This window comes from Aspergillus eucalypticola, assembly GCF_003184535.1.
Source record: "Aspergillus eucalypticola CBS 122712 chromosome Unknown BO83scaffold_21, whole genome shotgun sequence".
Lineage (NCBI taxonomy): Eukaryota > Fungi > Ascomycota > Eurotiomycetes > Eurotiales > Aspergillaceae > Aspergillus > Aspergillus eucalypticola.
The window spans coordinates 593,728-610,806 of NW_020290295.1; the positions used below are offsets into that span (position 1 = coordinate 593,728).

At 51.7% G+C, this 17,079-nt stretch overlaps 3 protein-coding genes across 3 annotated transcripts; 1 reads left to right on the top strand and 2 right to left on the bottom strand.

Moving 5' to 3' along the window:
- Positions 1-275: 275 nt before the first annotated feature.
- On the bottom strand, positions 276-12,259 carry BO83DRAFT_450878 (polyketide synthase; the record flags this gene model as incomplete). The annotated part of the gene is made up of 4 exons (XM_025536820.1): positions 276-3,137; positions 3,196-10,397; positions 10,497-11,958; positions 12,008-12,259. 4 exons carry the CDS (start codon positions 12,257-12,259, stop codon positions 408-410), a joined length of 11,646 nt encoding a protein of 3,881 aa, XP_025385801.1. The 3' UTR covers positions 276-407.
- Positions 12,260-13,589: 1,330 nt separating this feature from the next.
- On the bottom strand, positions 13,590-15,174 carry BO83DRAFT_450891 (MCT family MFS transporter; the record flags this gene model as incomplete). Its single annotated transcript, XM_025536821.1, has 6 exons — positions 13,590-13,746; positions 13,821-14,039; positions 14,093-14,563; positions 14,613-14,797; positions 14,847-14,944; positions 15,000-15,174. 6 exons carry the CDS (start codon positions 15,172-15,174, stop codon positions 13,590-13,592), a joined length of 1,305 nt encoding a protein of 434 aa, XP_025385802.1.
- Positions 15,175-15,434: 260 nt separating this feature from the next.
- On the top strand, positions 15,435-16,996 carry BO83DRAFT_391137 (cytochrome P450; the record flags this gene model as incomplete). Its single annotated transcript, XM_025532890.1, has 3 exons — positions 15,435-15,731; positions 15,784-16,359; positions 16,418-16,996. 3 exons carry the CDS (start codon positions 15,435-15,437, stop codon positions 16,994-16,996), a joined length of 1,452 nt encoding a protein of 483 aa, XP_025385803.1.
- Positions 16,997-17,079: the final 83 nt, after the last annotated feature.

Here is a 17,079-nt window from a genome sequence, read left to right on the forward strand (position 1 = left end):
ACTTTGTATGTCGTATGGGTCCGCTTACACCGAAGCGCGGACCCCGTGCGCACCTCACAGATCCGACCAGACCAACCGGTTCGCAATGTGGTGGCCCAAAGAGGAAACTAGATTACCCCTACGAGGACTAGATTAGCCATATGCCCATACAAGGCCAATTTGTGGTGGAGTCATTCAGTTGGTAGGATACTAGAACATCCGAATTATGAGTTCATGAAGCTTTTCATATTTGGGATTGCAATGGGTTAAAAATGTGAATAGTTATGGGTAAATATATTTACGGTATGGTGTTGATAGGCTGGATCTGGATTATTAGAGGATTCAAGTGTCAATTCCCATCCATCAGTTTAACAAGCTAGGTGCTAGGTATCATGCTATTTTGGCAGAGTCCGTGTTTGACAGCAAGATTACTGCTTCAATCCCGGACCCCGCTCGTCCAGCAGCCTCTTTAAGTAGTCCACATCAATAGCCGGGAACTCCACCTCCTTGCCCGCCATTTTCAAAGCAGCCACAGTATGCGACTTATCCAACGCGAACATGGAATGGCCATGTTGGAAATACTTCTTGACGACCATCCAATGCAGTTGTTCCTCTTCGCTAGCTCCCTCAGACACAAGTCGCAGCCATTCCTGCATCGGGACGACGCGACATTTGCCAGCCTCAACCGACTGATCCAACGATGGTATCACATCGACTAAGGCCTGAAGAGGGAGAGGCTGTGAGCTGCCCAAATGGTACACCTGCAACCCAGGAGCTGCGGCACTCTCTTCAGACGCCAGAGTGTACATCGAAGATGTCAAGGCGTCAACAGGAAGAAAATCCACGACAAAATCACCAGCCTCATCAATGAGGCTGTTGGAACTGATTTCAGGGATAGCCCGGTGCTGGATCATGTGCATGATCATGTTGCTGATAAAGTCCATTTCGGGGACTGGGACGTTTGTGGCTCGGCTGCCAGAGACGGAGGAAGCACGGTAAATGGACACGGGTACACCACGAGCGGCAGCTTGGGTGAGGTACATTTCCGCAGCCCAGCGAGATTTAAAATATCCGTATTCGTCGGCTCTAGGCGGTGTGAAATGGCTGGGGTCCTCTTCCCTGTTGCTGGCGAATGCTCGTGTCCGGGAGGTTTTCTTCCAGGTTTGCAGATGGGGCACACTCCATGTTGATAGATGGTGGATTTCTAGTAGGTGGCCATGGCTGCTCGTAGCCAGCTCGATGAGTGTCAGAATGGCGCTGGTATTCACGGGTTTCAGGTTGACATATGTCTTGAGGAGCGAAACATCCGCTGCAATGTTAAAAATCACTCGAACCGTGTCCGCCAGGCTTCTGAAGGCGTCTTCTGCGAGTCCAAAACGAGGTGAAGTCATCTTCCCCGGAACGGCGCGAGTCCGCGAAAGAACATCTTGAGTAGAAAGGTGAGCATCCAGCAACTTGTACTTAGTCAATCCTTCAACCAGGTGGTCCACAGTCAATTCATCATGGATTCCAATGACGTAAACTGTCGCATTGTGGTTGTTCGAAAGGATAGTGGCCAACATGTGAAGGCCAATGAAGGTGTCAATACCAGTAACCAGTATACTGCTCACATCGGTACGCGGGAAGCGAGAAAGCTGGCTATAGTCGGTGTTCATGAGTGAAGCAGGTAACGAAATTTCTTCCGACCAATCGATGCTCTTCGAAGCACTTTCATTTTGAACACCCGCGGGCCCCTTAAGCTGCTTTTGAATCAGTCCAGCAATAGCTAAAGGCGTGGGAGCATGTATGAGCTCCTGCAACTTCAGCGTGACTTTGAACTTCTTCTTGAGCCGCGACTGCAGTCGCAGAAGTAAAATGCTTTGGCCACCCAGTTCGAAAAAGTTGTCATTCGGGGCAATTGACCTGTCAATGCCCAACAGGCTACACACCTGTCCGGTGACGCCTTGCAGGATTTCTGCATAATCGCCAGCAACCTCTGTCACTGGCCTACTGTCATTGTAAGTGGTCGTGTGTTGCGCTAAGTCCAGTTTCATAGTCAGTAAACTGCGACGGTCCACCTTTCCGCCGATAGTCATGGGCAACCTCTCGAGAAACTGGTAGCCGTTTGGACACATGTACTGATTCAAAGAGGCCTGTGCCATACGGTGGAGGTAGTTAGCATAATCATCCCGTTCCTGGGTTGACTGAAGCGGTTTCTTAGGGATGACAAAAGCGATAAGTCGCCTCTCGTCAGTCAGGGGAGACGTCGCATCGCTCTCCTCGGAATCTCGAGCGATGACTGAAATATCCACGATGCCCTGGCCATCTGGTGTTGATGCATTCTTGTAGAGTACCTGCTCCACCTCCCCTAAGTCGATCCGGAATCCGCGAAGCTTGATCTGTTTGTCCCCAGCAATTCGACCCTTGAAGGTGAGAAGCCCATTTGGCAGAAACGATCCCTTGTCACCTGTCCTGAACATCTTCTTCCAACCTCTTGCTTGATCTTCTGGGATGGAACTGAGATCTCTCACAAAAGAGGTTGCATTGGCCAACGGCCGATTTAGATATTCCAAGCCCACTTGGGCGCCTCCAACGCAGATCTCGCCGACGAATCCCGCCGGGAGCGGATTGAGAACCGCATCAACTATATAATGGCGGCAGTTAGGAAGTGGCCGACCGATCGGGACGTCAACGACGTCGTCATCTGGCTTATCAACCTTGTGAATTGTTGTCTGAACAACCAATTCGCTCGGACTCCAGGTGTTGTAGACGACGGCTGGTGTCTGTAGGTCGTAGAATGCCCTGGCAATGCGGACTGGAAGCCGTTCTCCAGCAAACAAAGCGGCGCGGTACTGCGAGCACTGATGAAGAGTCTCCCAGCTATGCTCTAGGAGCAAAGCAAAGTGGGTTGGCGTGAAGTAGGTTATGGTCACAGCCGTTTCATGCATGAAGGCAGCCAGGGCAGCTGGGTCCTTCCGGATATCATGCTTTGCTACACAGACGCGGGCGCCAGCAGTTAACGCAGAAAAGATCTGAACGACGGAAAGATCGAAGCACAGCGAGGACTGTTGCAAAAATCGATCATCTGATGTAAATTTGAAATACTCGCCAACGGACGCCAGCATCTGCTGAGTGTTCGTGTGGGACAAAACTACACCCTTAGGCTTTCCAGTACTCCCCTAATAACAAAACAAAAACAATCAGTGAAATGTATCTAACCTAAGATCAACGACTTACAGATGTATATATAACGAAGAAAGGATCTTCATTGACAGAAGGCAAATCTCCAACAAACCTATCCTCACACAGCGCTGCCTTCTTCGTATCCAGTAGCCTGAGGCCTGACTTAGACTTGGAAGCAACCGTTTCCGCCAGTCCATGAAGTTCTGGTCCGAAAAGCAAGACTCCTGCGCCGCAGTCAGACGCCATAAATGCCAACCGATCCACGGCAAAACTGCTATCCAGGGCCACATAGCAGGATCTGGTGAGTAAAATAGCCAGAAGCGCGATGACAGCATCGACCCCTGGATCCACCAGTACACAAATCTTTTGTCTTTCAGTGACACCAGATGCTTTGAGGGATGCAGCAACCCTCTGAGCGCGCTCCACCAATTCGGAGTATGTTATAGCGGCTCCGTCCGATGCAGCGATCGCCACGGCCTCTGGCTGCTTGGCGGCATTTTCCATGATCCTCTGGCACACTCCCACACTGCCCCAGGGGTTCTCAGTAAATTGGGTGTTCCAGAAGTTCTTCTCAAGATGGGCAATCTCCAGCGCGCCACACAAATTGACTTCGGCGATCGGCTGTCGGTGGTCCCTGATCAGGCTGGACATGAATGTGACAAAATTGTCAAAGAAGCGGTTCATATCGCCTGAGCCGTAAAGCGTTGAAGAGTATTCCAGGCGGAGGTCCAGGCCTCTTTCAGGGTGCTCAAGCGCTTCAAGCTGCATATCGCAGGCGGTTGGTACATCCACAGATTGCACATCATGAACGTTGAAATCTTGGGTGCGGTAGACTGGGAATGTGCCATGAATTTGATAATTCAAGGCAATCTGGGCCAAAGGGAAGTGGCTGGTTGTTTTCTTCGCCTTGACAACATCTACAATGCTTTCAAAGGGCGCTTTATTATGACACATGGCTTCCAAGGTTCGGGTCTTGGTTGCCTCAAGCAATTGGTCGAATGCACCCTCACAGCTGTCCTGACACCGGATGGGGGTCATATTGACGAAGAATCCCAGCACGTCCTCAAGATCCGGGTGAGGTCGGTCACCGTCGATCATCAAAATCCCCAAGTCGCTGTCATCAGTATAGCGGAAGATAAAGGCCCGGAAAGCAGCCAGCAGGAATTGGAATGGGGTCGCCCCCGATTGTGAGCAAATTCGTTTCATCCTATTTAGAAGGCTCTTCTTCAGGATGCCAGAAACAACTGTTCGCTGAAGGTCATCGTGCAAAGGCCTTTCAGACTTGGCAAAGGGGAGGAGCTTGCATGTTTTCGGCATTCCAGACAGATTCTCTTTCCAGAAGGTCAGATCAGCCTGCAGAGAAGGTGAGCTGAGCAAGCGGTTATGCCAGACGGCAAAGTCCGCATAGCTCACGCCCGGTCGGGGAACCATATCTAGATCTCTACCTTGGCGGATAGCATCATAGATACCGGTCAGTTGGTTCAGCGACGATTTTGCACTACCACGATCAATGGCGATATGGTGGCAGATCAACACCAAGGCGTGCTGATCGTCACTCAACCGGACCAATATGGGTCTAACAACTTCACCCTCCTCGATGTCCAGCTCTATCGCTCTGCGGCGTTGGATTACATCCTGAAGCGAGACGGTGGGGTTTGGTTTTGACGATACGTCAATGCGTTCCAAGCTGATACTGGGCATGTCCAGGACGGTCTGTTCAGCAAACTCTTCTCCCTCGGTATAGCCAGTTCTGAGAATAGCGTTCCGATTCACTAATTCGTTCAAGGCCTTCTCCAGGATTGTGGCGTCCGGATTGCCTTCGAGATATGAAGTGATGGACAGATTAAGGAAGGTCTTGTCATCGCCGAAGTTATGAATGAACCACAGTCGCTGCTGAAAGCTAGACATGGGTACAGGGCCAACAGCCGCTGCTGGGGGGATGGGTTGGTTCAGCTGGCCCTGCTGGGTTTCTACCTCTTGGTCTTCATTCCCCTTGGCCCCCTCGTTGTCGACATTCTCAGCCTTGTGGTCGTTGCTTGTGGTGATCGTGATCAGTCCGCTGGCTTTGGTCACTAAAGCGAGGATGGAAGGAGCTCCGAGTACGTCGAAAAGAGCAATCTCAACACCCACGCTTCTAGAGAACCACTTACGGAACTCCACCGCAATGATAGAGTCTAGTCCGTAGGCTGACAGAGGGTTCGCAGGTTCGATCGAGTCCACAGAAACGGATAGTACGTCCGCGACCTTCTCAATGAAGGCTGAGAGAACCAGTGTAGTTCTTTCTTTGATGGACTTGGTACCTTGAAGCTGAGAAGCTAGACTCTTGGTTCCCTGCTTGATGGCTGTTTGGCCCAGAAACTCGTGGTTGTTGTACAGGTTCCGATACAAGGGCTTCTGACACCAGTAGAAGTCTGCTTTGGTCATGTTGATTCCGGTAATGGTTTGATGAAGGTCAACTCCACGACGAGAGACCTTCTTGTTGTTATCGGACAAGACTGCTTCCTCAATCTGGTAGAGTAGCTCTTCCTTGTTTACTCCGTCGTAACCACTGCGCATCATGACCTTGAGAAGGGCCTGGTTCGCGGCTACAGCACCAATGCCGACGATCATACCGCAATTCATTGTAGTGCCAGCGAGTCCCATTTCTCGGCGGTGTCGCATCAATGCGTCAAGGTAGCAGTTGGCGGATGAGTAGTTGGCTTGTCCTTTCGAGCCGATGCTGCCCGACGCGGATGAAAAGCAAATGAAGAAATCCAACTGCGTACCTAGAGTTGCCTGATGCAAATTGTAGGTACCCTTGACCTTGGGTTCGACACATATTTGCCACTGCTGATAGGACATATTTTCAAGTGGAGCATCTTGCAGGACCATTGCAGCTTGGAAGATACCGCCAAGATTATCTATTGCTTTGACTGCGCGTTCGACGTCTTCATATCTGGAAACGTCTCCCTTGAAGACAGTAACGGAAACGCCTCGCTCTCGAAGCCACTCCACTGTACGCTTCGCCTCCTCCTTGTCTGCACCAGAGCGAGAGAGGAATGCTAGGCGTCTAGCGTTCTTCCTGACCATCCATTCAGCAAGGGTTCGACCAAGGCCACCTAGGCCTCCAACGAGCAGGTAGGTCTTTTCATGTTTGAAGAGTGGCTGATTACGGTATGTTGAGGGGAGGACAGGAACCCTATCTCCGGCATGAGGCACGAGAACCACCTTACCGGTGTGCTTTCCCATCTGAAGAAGACGAAAGGCCTTTACAGCGTCGGAGTAAGGGAGCTCTGTGACGGTCTCGGGGGGGGTAATGTGTCCCTTATGAACGAGTGTACCACATTCCTTGAGCAAACGCGCGCCCAAGGGCTTGTTCTTCTCAAAGATGGTAATCAAATCGACCGAAGCAAAGGCAACATTGCGACGGAAAGGATCCATATCGATCTTTGAGTTTTCATGAATATCGCGCTTTCCGATCTCAATAAAGCGACCGAACGGGGCAACACAGCTCCAAGTAGCATGCAAAAGCTTTCCAGCCAAGCTATTGAGGATAACGTCCACTCCCCGACCACCAGTTGTATCGAGCACATCTCGGACAAAGCTGTCATCGCGAGAATTGAATATCATATCATCAGCAAGTCCGTAGCGAGATTTTAACAGAGATCTCTTCGCTTGTGAACCCACAGTGGCAATCACACGTGCACCAACATATTGGGCAACCTGAATAGCCATCTGGCCAACACCACCTGCCGCAGAGTGGATCAGGACTGTTTCTCCGGGCTGGAGGTGGGCGACATGAACAAGGGAGTAATATGCCGTGGTCAGGATACAAGGCAGGGATGCTGCATCCACAAACGACATATCGCCAAGCTTGTAGGAGAGGGAGGCTGGATTGCGCACAATTGTCTTGTGAGCTCCTTGACCTGGCCTCCATGCGGCGACACGATCACCGACCTGGAAATCCTGGGGGTTGACCTGTGCTCCAATTCGCGTGACGATACCCGCACATTCATCGCCGAGCTTGTAGTCATCGATGATACCCATCGAGGCAGCGATGTCTCTGAAGTTGATGGCAGACGCCTTGACTTCGATTTCGATTTCGTCATCAGCGAGCTGCGTATCCAAGATCTGCTCGTCGTCTTCGAAAACAAGTGTCTCGAGAAGACCCACGCGGCCGATTTTCAGAGCCAGTGGGCGACCTGCGCCAAGTGGTTCTTCACGGGGTTGGGAGTTGGTGCCGTTGCGGAGCTTGGAGTTAAGCTGGTCGTCAGCTTCAACTCGGGGGATGAAGATGCAGTTACCCCTCACGGTCACCTCGTCTTCGGTAATCGAGCGGTCTAGTAGTCTCCAGACGTGCCTGACGACGGTTTCCTGTGTAGAGGCGCGAGGAAGGTCAAGGGTAACAAAGCGCAACTGGTCATTCTCACTGCGAGCAACACGAGCGAGACCAATTATCATTGCATGCTCCGGCTTAGGGGCATCCATCGAGCCGCCCTCAAGCACCCAGACTATATTTTTGCCACCAGCCGTGAGTAGTCTCTTAATCGCAAGAAATGTGCTTTGATCAGACGAGCTATGTTCAAAGAGCACATCTTCATCCAAATTTGCCAGTACCACGATGTCTCCTGCTTTGAGCGCTTCATTGGAAAGGGCTGCTAAGGAGGTACGGGTGACAAAGACACTGCTCCCGTGCTGCGTCTCCATCCCATCTGCAATGTCCAAAGTTCGCTGACTAGGACATGAAGGGAGAATCAGCGACAGCTGTTTCGGCTTCTGCGCATTGTCCGTCGATTTTTTCCAGACGGCCAAGTCTTTGGTGAAGAAGACATCATGAAGTCCTTCGGGTTGTGGGTGCGGTCCGAGCGCAAGGACAAACCCGCCTTCTTTCACAAATTGTCTGGAATCATGATCCGCGGCATCACTACTGAGAACAACCAGGCCGTACGCATTCGGTTCAGGTTCCGAAATCTCAACCAAGCCTGGCCATTCCTGGCTCAGGGCATCGATCTCTTCAGGTGCGATTTGGGTTTGGAACACCGGAGTAATCGAGTGGAAACGACGTCTCTCGTTCGAACGACCTCCCAGATGTTTCAATACATCTCGCGTGCCATCGACCGAATCGGAAATATGCAGGATCCTGGTATCAGGGAATTGATGCGCGAAGATATCCAATATTTCTGAGATATTCTTTTGGGCCACGGCCGGATGATCGGGACCCAAGAACGTGAACGCGGGCTGCCAGCGGGTGCGGAAGAACAGAGAACGACCAGCGGAATTGTCAGTCTTGTCAGTTCCGAGTGCAGTGACTTCAAGACCTTTGAATTGCAAAAGGGGCTTGTTGCTCTCCTTTGAACAAACCGTCAGATCACTTAGGGCAACACGTGGCCCAGGCAGGCGAGTGAAGCAAGTGACCTGGAATTTCTGTTCCCGAGATTCCCTACAGCAGGTAAGGAAATCACCCGATATCTTGAATGAACGAACAAATGTGGGCACTAAGGGCTCATCGAGAGAGCGTCCAATAACAGACTCAATAGCAGGAAAGATCGCATGGAAGGATGCATCCAATAATGTGGGATGTGCAATTGTGAGGTCGGCCGCCTGGACGGAGAACTGGCTTGGCTGGAAGTCGAGACCAGCCAATGCAAATCCTGGTCCAGTCTGGACATCGCCAGTCAGTAACTGGAAACTGGGACCATATTGTAGACCCAGCGCCGTCAGGTGGTCATACAGAGTCTCCGCGGGTATCGATTCTTGTGAATCTGTTGCCAGGTCATCGAAAGTTTTTGAAGAGTCCCATCGCATCGGCAAAGTCAGAGCGTTGGTCTCAACTGAAACCAAACCGGAACAATGCTCGTTGAGGATTTTGGTCTCTCCGTAGGAGTATATTGTAAATTCGTACCATAGTGCCGACTTTGATTTGGCGGACTGTGTTGCCGGTCGGAGCTCCATGATGACCTCTGTCCCTTCCTCTGAGTCGCTCAATAGTAGGGCCGATTGGACATTGAGATCCCGCAGAGCAATCTCCTTGATAACAGAGTCCTCTGCACACATGCTGACCGCTGCCTCGATAGCCATGCTGAAGTAGCCGGCAGCTGGGAAAACGGCGTTACCGTCTATGACATGATCCGCGAGCCACGGAATCTCCTTGAGGCGAAGATAATTCCTCCAGTGTGGAGTCCTCTCCGGCATTCCAGGCATTCGGGCCCCGAGGATTGAGTGCCGCTGCTTGCGCAGCCGATGCTCGCGGATAGGTCGAGTTTCAGACCAATACCGCTTGTGATCCCAGGCATAGGTCGGCAGGTCCCGAAGTCGCTTCCCGTACAGCTTAGATTGAATCATACCTGTCTCCCTTTGAAAAGAATGGTCGCTATTCACGGCAATCAAGTCAACCGGGAGACCATACTGGAAGAGCTGACCTGCCAGTGTCAACAGGCTTTCGTAATCATCCACCCCGCGAGTCAGGGATGCCAGGTAAGGAAGGTTGAGCTTGAGAGCATTCATGACCTGGCGCGAAGGACCCTTCAGTGCGGGATGGGGACCGATCTCAACAAGAATATCAACATTCTGTTCATCCTCCTCGTTTAGAAGAATGCCGGTAAGGGCGTCGGAGAATCGAACAGTACCCGTCATGTTGGCCGTCCAGTATCCGGCACCCATTTCACCTGGTCGAGCTAATTGAGCAGTGACACTGGAAAACATGCGGACACGTGCAGGACTTGTACCGAACCCAGCACAGTTCTTCAGTGCCTCTTCATACTTCGGCGCCAAGGGAAGCATGTGGTGTGAGTGAAAGGCCTGTGCAACCTGAAGCAGTCGGGCGAATATCTTTCGCTCCACGAGGCTATCTCTCAAGCGGACGATGGCGTCTCTATCACCAGACAGTGTTAAACTAGAAGCACTATTGACGGCAGCCACGCAGATCTGGCCAGTGTAGGTTTCAAGTTCCTTCTTTGCTTCTGCTTCGGTCAATCCAACCGCCATCATGGCGCCATCAGCGGTCATAGAGCCATCGACACCGCTCGACATGTAAAGCCCTCGGTAATAGGCAGCAATCATAGCATTTTCAAACGTAAGAATCCCTGCCGCATAGGCTGCTGCTACTTCGCCAGATGAGTGCCCCACTACTGCGGAAGGTTCAATGCCCCATTGTTTCAATAGGCATACCGTGGCAAGCTGCATGGCAGTGCAGATGGGCTGTGATAGCCGGGTTTCCTTCAGGCGACTGGCTTCCTCTGTGCGCAGCAGCTCTTCCAGGACTGTCCAGTCAGGTCCATCTGGCAAGCTCTGCAAGACCGCATCACATCGCTCCAGGGTCTGCCGGTACAAATGCGATTGCTGGATGAGTTTCCGGCCCATTGCAAACCACTGAGCACCTTGACCAGTGAAGACAAATCCGAGCCGGGGGGTCTCCTTCAACGGGCGCGTCCAGGCAGCAGCAGGAATAGGTGGCTGCTCGAGCCCCTGGAGAACAGTAGGTATGTCTTTGCCGATAATGAATGAGCGGTTGCCATGCATTGTGCGGCGTGTCGACAAGCTAACTGCGAGGTCGCTGACCGCGGGCCTACCGATGGGCTCGTTCGACAGATACTTCGTCAGTTTGTCCTCCCAAAAAGCTCCGGCTTTCGTCGAATGCGCACTCAGCGGAATCAGGTACGGACGATTAACGGGTATGCTGCTGGAGATGGCTGGGATGGCTTCCAATTCGGCTTCGCTATCTTCGGGCTCGTAGGCGTCCAGAATGACGTGTGCGTTAGTGCCTCCATAACCGAAAGAATTGATACTGGCACGGCGTATACCGTTCGCGCTCGCTGGCCAATTTATAATATCCTGCGGCACCTGGATTTTCCATTCGTCGAACTTGATTTCCGGGTTGGGCCGTTTGAAGTGCATGTTGGGTGGGATCTGGCTTCTCTCTAAGGCCAAAGTCGCTTTTATGATACCGGCCAAACCCGAGGCACCCTCCAGATGGCCGATGTTACTCTTAACCGATCCTACGTAGAGTGGCTCAGATCGTGTTGAGCCGAAAACAGCACCGATGGCCCGCGCCTCGATCGGGTCTCCTCGGGCTGTACCTGTACCGTGTGCCTCGAAGTACTGCGTGTCGTTTGGATCTAGACCGGCTAGATCGTACGTCCGACGGATAAGCTTTTCCTGGGCATCGGTATTTGGCAGAGTAATTCCCTGTTTGATACCATCGTGGTTCACACCAGATGCACGTACCACGGCGCGGATGTTGTCACCGTTATATACCGCGTCGCGCCGACGTTTCAGGACTGCGGCGCAGATACCCTCGCCCCGGACATAGCCACTGCCCATGGAGTCGAACGTCCGGCAGCGACCGTCACTTGACAGCATGCCCAAGTCGGTCATTGTAATGAACACATTCGGGTCAAAGTGAAGGGCTGAGCCGACCACAATAGCAATATCCGATTCGTTCTGAGACAACGATTGGTTGCCAAGATGGAAACATACCAGAGACGACGAGCATGCAGTATCGATCGTCACGCTGGGGCCATGAAGGTTGTAAAAATAGGATATCCGGTTGGAGAGAATGGCGTTTCCTGTGCCAGTGACGGTGTACTTGGGGTAATACTCAAGATCCTTAGTGACCATAGCATTGTAGTCGTTGGTGAAGGAGCCGCAGAAGACGGCAGTGTTGGATCCATTGACCTCGTCCAGAGTGATGCCAGCATCCTCAAGCGCTTCATAGACAACCTCCAGCAACAACCGCTGCTGAGGGTCCATCGCTTCGGCTTCCTTACCGGAAATCCGAAAGAAGCCGGCGTCAAACATGCCAATATCCTGGTCAAGGAAGTAGCCAAATTTGGCGTTGGTCTGCAGCAGTCAGCACCGCTCTAACCTCATCATGGCTTCTTGCACGTACAGTGCCTTTGTTGGTTCCATCTGGGTGATAGAAAGCGTCCACATTGAACCGATCCGCGGGCATCTTCCGCTGCAAGTCCTTCTGCGCGACGATGTTTTCCCATAACTGACTTGGGTTGGTAGCTCCTGGGACACGACAAGCAAGCCCCACAATAACTGAGGAGTCCTTGTTGGGTGTCATGGAAGAGACCGATGAGGGGACGGCATTGGAGAAGCGGGGAGAGGTCTCAGACGATGGGAGTGGTGTGTCCATTGTGATGGTTTGGGGGGCGACGTTGAAGGGTCGGGTAGGTTGAGATACAGTAAGTCTATAGAAAGTTGAATCTATCGCATGATCTTCTATTCAACATGGTCGACCAGGTGTGTTTATATGGCTGACACGTTGCCCTTTGCGAAGAGCAATCCTCCCTAGTGGTGGCCATACTGAATACAATCTAGTCGGCTCTCGATGAGATCCTCAGTAATCTCTGCCGCATTGATCAGCTTCGCGATGAGATGGCGATAGTAAGCTGAGGATGGGGGCAGAATCAGGGCAGAATGGTGAGGCAGTGGGAGAAGCGCAAGACGGGCGACAGCGGGAGGAAGCGGCGGATGGCTTGAGGATCAGTGGGCGAGTGAAGGGGAACAAGGGAGAAAATCCCGCCCGCGCGCGGAGCTTTGTGCACCCACCACCCGCTCATGCTTGTCCCCGTTTCATCGCGGCGACAAGCATCGGGGTTTGTCCCAAGAAACACTCACTATCACTTCCAATTGGTAAGATCGCTGTTAGAGTGATCTTCTGTCTTTTCTTATGGGAGCTTTGCCCCACGTTGCGGCGGCTTTTAACATTCTTTAGTTCCCTCACCTAAGTGGGTGGTGTTTCCGGCATTGAGCCACGGACAATTTATATACAAACCTTTGTACTAGCCGTTCTACTAGTACTCCATCCAATTCACCATCTTCACAAATTTTCACAACCTCAACCATGGTAAAAGAAAGAAAGAAAAAAAAAAAAAAAAAAAAAAAAAAAAAAAAAAAAGAGGCCCAAGGAGAAAAACAAAGGTCTACATTATCGACCTTTTTCTCATGCCTATTTTTAGCGTAGAGCTCTTATCAACTCAGGGATGACACCTGACTGGGAATATGTCTTAATCGTGAAGTGGCTATGTCGTAGGCAGCATTGTCCACAACGAGTTACCTGTGATGTACTGCAATACTACATAAAAAATGATTGTTCAGCTGAACTTCGAGGAAGGATGTTGTATTATTGACCTCCAATACGAAGAATATTTTAGTGTGTATTGTGATTTTCTTCCTTACACAAATTGCAGATAGAGCCTATGCTCTTATGAGTAAGGACTTTAGCTAAACATCGAGGGAAATCTACTAGAAATGTTCGTTGTGGAGAGGAGATCGAGTGCTAGGTTAATACTGTCGTAGCTTCCTCATCTTCATTACTCTCCTATGTCTGACCACTCATCTTACGAATTCTCAATTAGATCTCCCATATATATGGCCTTAACCCTGCACGACATATACTAAAAGCAGAACAACAGCTTTATGGCGCCTAACCGCGCTGGGTGGTGCATGACCAAAAGAGCAATCTAAAACTTCCATTCCCGCGGGGCTGCCACGTATCGAGAGAGGATTGTCACCACAGCTCCGCCCATGAGGATCGAACCACAAAAGTCGATGAATCCATACCATTTCTGGTGATCGGCGCTGAGAAGAGCGCCCGCGATCGGACTACCGGTCAAGCCTCTGCCAAGAGGAAGCCATTTGGTTAGCAAAGCTCTCTCTATGTCTGGAAAGATTTCACCGAGGGAAGAACATACCCAACCGAACAGAAACCCATCATAAGCCCAATCTTGACACCAATAATACTGTGGTCAGGGGTGATCTGGCCAATACATGCCGATTGTAGCGAGATCAACCCGCCCGAGCAGATGCCATACAGGGTCGAGAAGGCAATGATGGCGCCGGATGTGGTGATTTTGTGAAGACAAAAGAGCAGGATACCACAGCTTAGTGCAGCCAGTGAGATAATGTTGAATCTGTAAAGAGAATTAGTGAACGCGATCAATTATAATGAGGCAAGGAAACGAACCTTCCCAGGCGATCGGCCATCAGGCCCGTTAGAACTCGTCCGACGAAGGACCCTGCGTTCATGTAGGCGAGGAGATTGTTTGCTCCCGTCACACTCATTCCGTACGTCTCTCCGTAAGATGGCAGGTAGAAAAAGGGAATGAACATTCCCCAGAGCACGAGCAGCATTCCCACGCTAAAGAGCAGATACTTGGCATCGGTAAAGATGGCTTTGAAGTCGAGCTGCATGTCCTTGCTCTCACCGGGCTCTGGAGGCCGAGTGATGATCAACACACAGCTTGGAACAAGGAAAGCCAGACTGATGAACCCGCAGGCACGGACGGTCCATCCGAATCCAATGTGGTCAAGCATGAGCTGAATGATTTCTGTCCAGAAAATTCCGCCCAGCGAGGACCCCGACACAGCAAGACCGAGTGCTATCCCTCGACGCCGATCAAACCATTGGTTGATGGCTGCGATAGTTGGATAGAAGCTGCCCATCATTAGTAGCTGACATCGGAGAATGCATGATGTAAACTCACAGCAGCGCATTAGCACAGCCAAACAAGATTCCTTGAGCCAGGATGAGCTGGTAGTACTTCTTGCACACACTGGTGAGCATTAGGGCGACGACATAGACGACCGACCCCGGCACCAGGAGCTTGGTAGCTCCCACCTTGTCATACAGGGGGCCAACCACTAGACCACCAATGAAGAGGAGGAAGATCTAAACAGGTCAGTTAGGATTAAGTCAAATCCAGGGGCGATTCACACACCTGTAAAGAGCCAATCCAAGCAATCTTGGAGCTGGAGGTTCCAGCAAGGAGATCCTGTACGTAAAACGTTTGGAAGGTACCGAAAGCATTGAGGAATCCTGCAGTGAGAGATTGTGTTAGTGACAGGTAGACTCCACTGTCATAGAGACATACCAAAAGTCGGAAAGTAGATCAGTAAGCCGCCCACCACGACTAGCCATGCCCGCGTACTGGTGTCTTTGGCTGGCAACGGGTGGTGCCCATCGCCCACGATAGTCGACTCCGAAGCAGGTTTGGCCAGGGCGGTCATAGAGACCTCCTCGGAGGGCGAACGCTGGTGGTGCGACATCATAATAGAATTTCGCGTTTACAGGGTGAAAGGTCGTGTAGTATCCTCTGCGAGAATATGCGGACTTTATAAGGAAAGCTCCTCCGCGTTGCGGACATCAGCCGTGGTGCGACTGGAAAATGTCCGTTCCTCCACGGAGAGTCGGGCTGGTGGTGAAGCCCGAGCCACCTACTGGTCAAATCACCTGCATATATACCAATCACACCCAGTTCATTTCTTGAAAGGGCACTAAGTCGAATTAAAACCTTTCTGTTCTCACGATGTGGCGTATCCCCGTTATCGTGGCGTTGGTCGCCGGGTTGCTGTACTGGGTACGGAAGCAGGCTTCCCAGCCCAGTCGCAAGATTCCCCAGCCCCGGATCGGCCTGCCGGTTGTTGGTGATGCACAAGCCTTTGGAAAGTCGCCGATATCCTACATTCGACAAGCGACGGCACGATGTGGGCCCGTATTTCAAGTCGATCTCCTTCTGACCAAGATTGTTATGCTCCGTGGCGCCCAGCTAAATCGGTTCTATCTGGACACGCGTGAGGAGGTCTGGTCGTTTGGGGATGGCATGGTAGCCATACACCATCAAGTTTTCTAACATCGTTCTAATAATGATGAAATAGGGTCTTTTCCTAGAGAAAGTCGTTGTTCCCGGATACCTATCCCACCTCAAGGAGATGGTGAGCTCGCTCAGTCGAGGCGTAAATCGCTCAACTGCCTTGGAACATTATACGCGCATCGCCGGGGAAGAAGCACGCAAGATTGCAACTAACTGGGCCGAAAAATCGGACATCGAGGTCTTCGAACAGATGTCTCGCTATACGCACCGGGTGATCGTGCGGTGCTTGATGGGGCAGGACTTTTACGATCACCACCTCGACGAGCTGCTTGATCTCCTCCACCGTATGGAAGCAGATATCGGTCATCCCTTTCACTTCCTGCTGCCCAACTGGGTTTCTCACGGCCCAGCTCGTCGTCTCCATCATGCCCGCGATCGGATGGCGGCAATTTTCAACGAGCGGCTGCAGGCGCGCGAGCAGAACCCAGAAAAGTGGCAGGACTCGCTCGATTACATCGCCTACACACTCAAGGATAGCCGCACAGCGCACCTGCGTCAGTATTTTGCTGCGCACCATACCTTGCTCATGTTTGCTGCTCATACTAGTACTGTAGCAAGTATTGCATGGACGGTGCTAGAGGTGAGTAGTCGCTTTGATCCTTTAAGGGATGGCTGGGCAGCTAACACTGCTGCAACAGCTGCTCCGCAATCCTACGCATTTGGAAGCGCTGAAAACAGCCTTGGCAACTGATGCGGACATTCACCGGTCTCCTACATTGATTGCCACGCTTAAAGAGACGAGCCGACGGTATTCTGGAGTGAACATGATCCGCTGGGCCCGGCAACCACACCAACTACCCGCCGATGCTGCTGCTCCCGGAAAGGGAAACATTGTGGTCCCCGAAAACTGCATTGTCTCGATTTCACCCTATCTAACCCATCATGACCCAGAGACGTATGCTGATCCGCATATCTGGGATCCGACAAGGTGGCTGGAGGGCGGTAGGCTGAACGAGACGCAGAAGAGCAATCGATGGGAGGTGACTTATTTCCCGTTCGGGGCGGGATGTCATCGATGCCCTGGGGAGCAGATGGCGGGGATGATTGCGCGGGAGATGGTGGCTCACATGGTGAAGACATATGACGTCCGTTGGTCGAGCACTGGGCCGCCTGAAGACTTTGAGCAACTGGATTTTTCTAGGGTCGGTAGTGCGTGGTTGAAGGGGGATGCGAGGGTGACTGTGAAGCGAGATAACCTGGGAATGGGGAAAGCATGACTCTCAATGTACATGTACCAATAAGGCTCACGTCTGCTTTGCAGTATGAGTAGAACTAAATGGCAGCGACAATGGTTGTGATA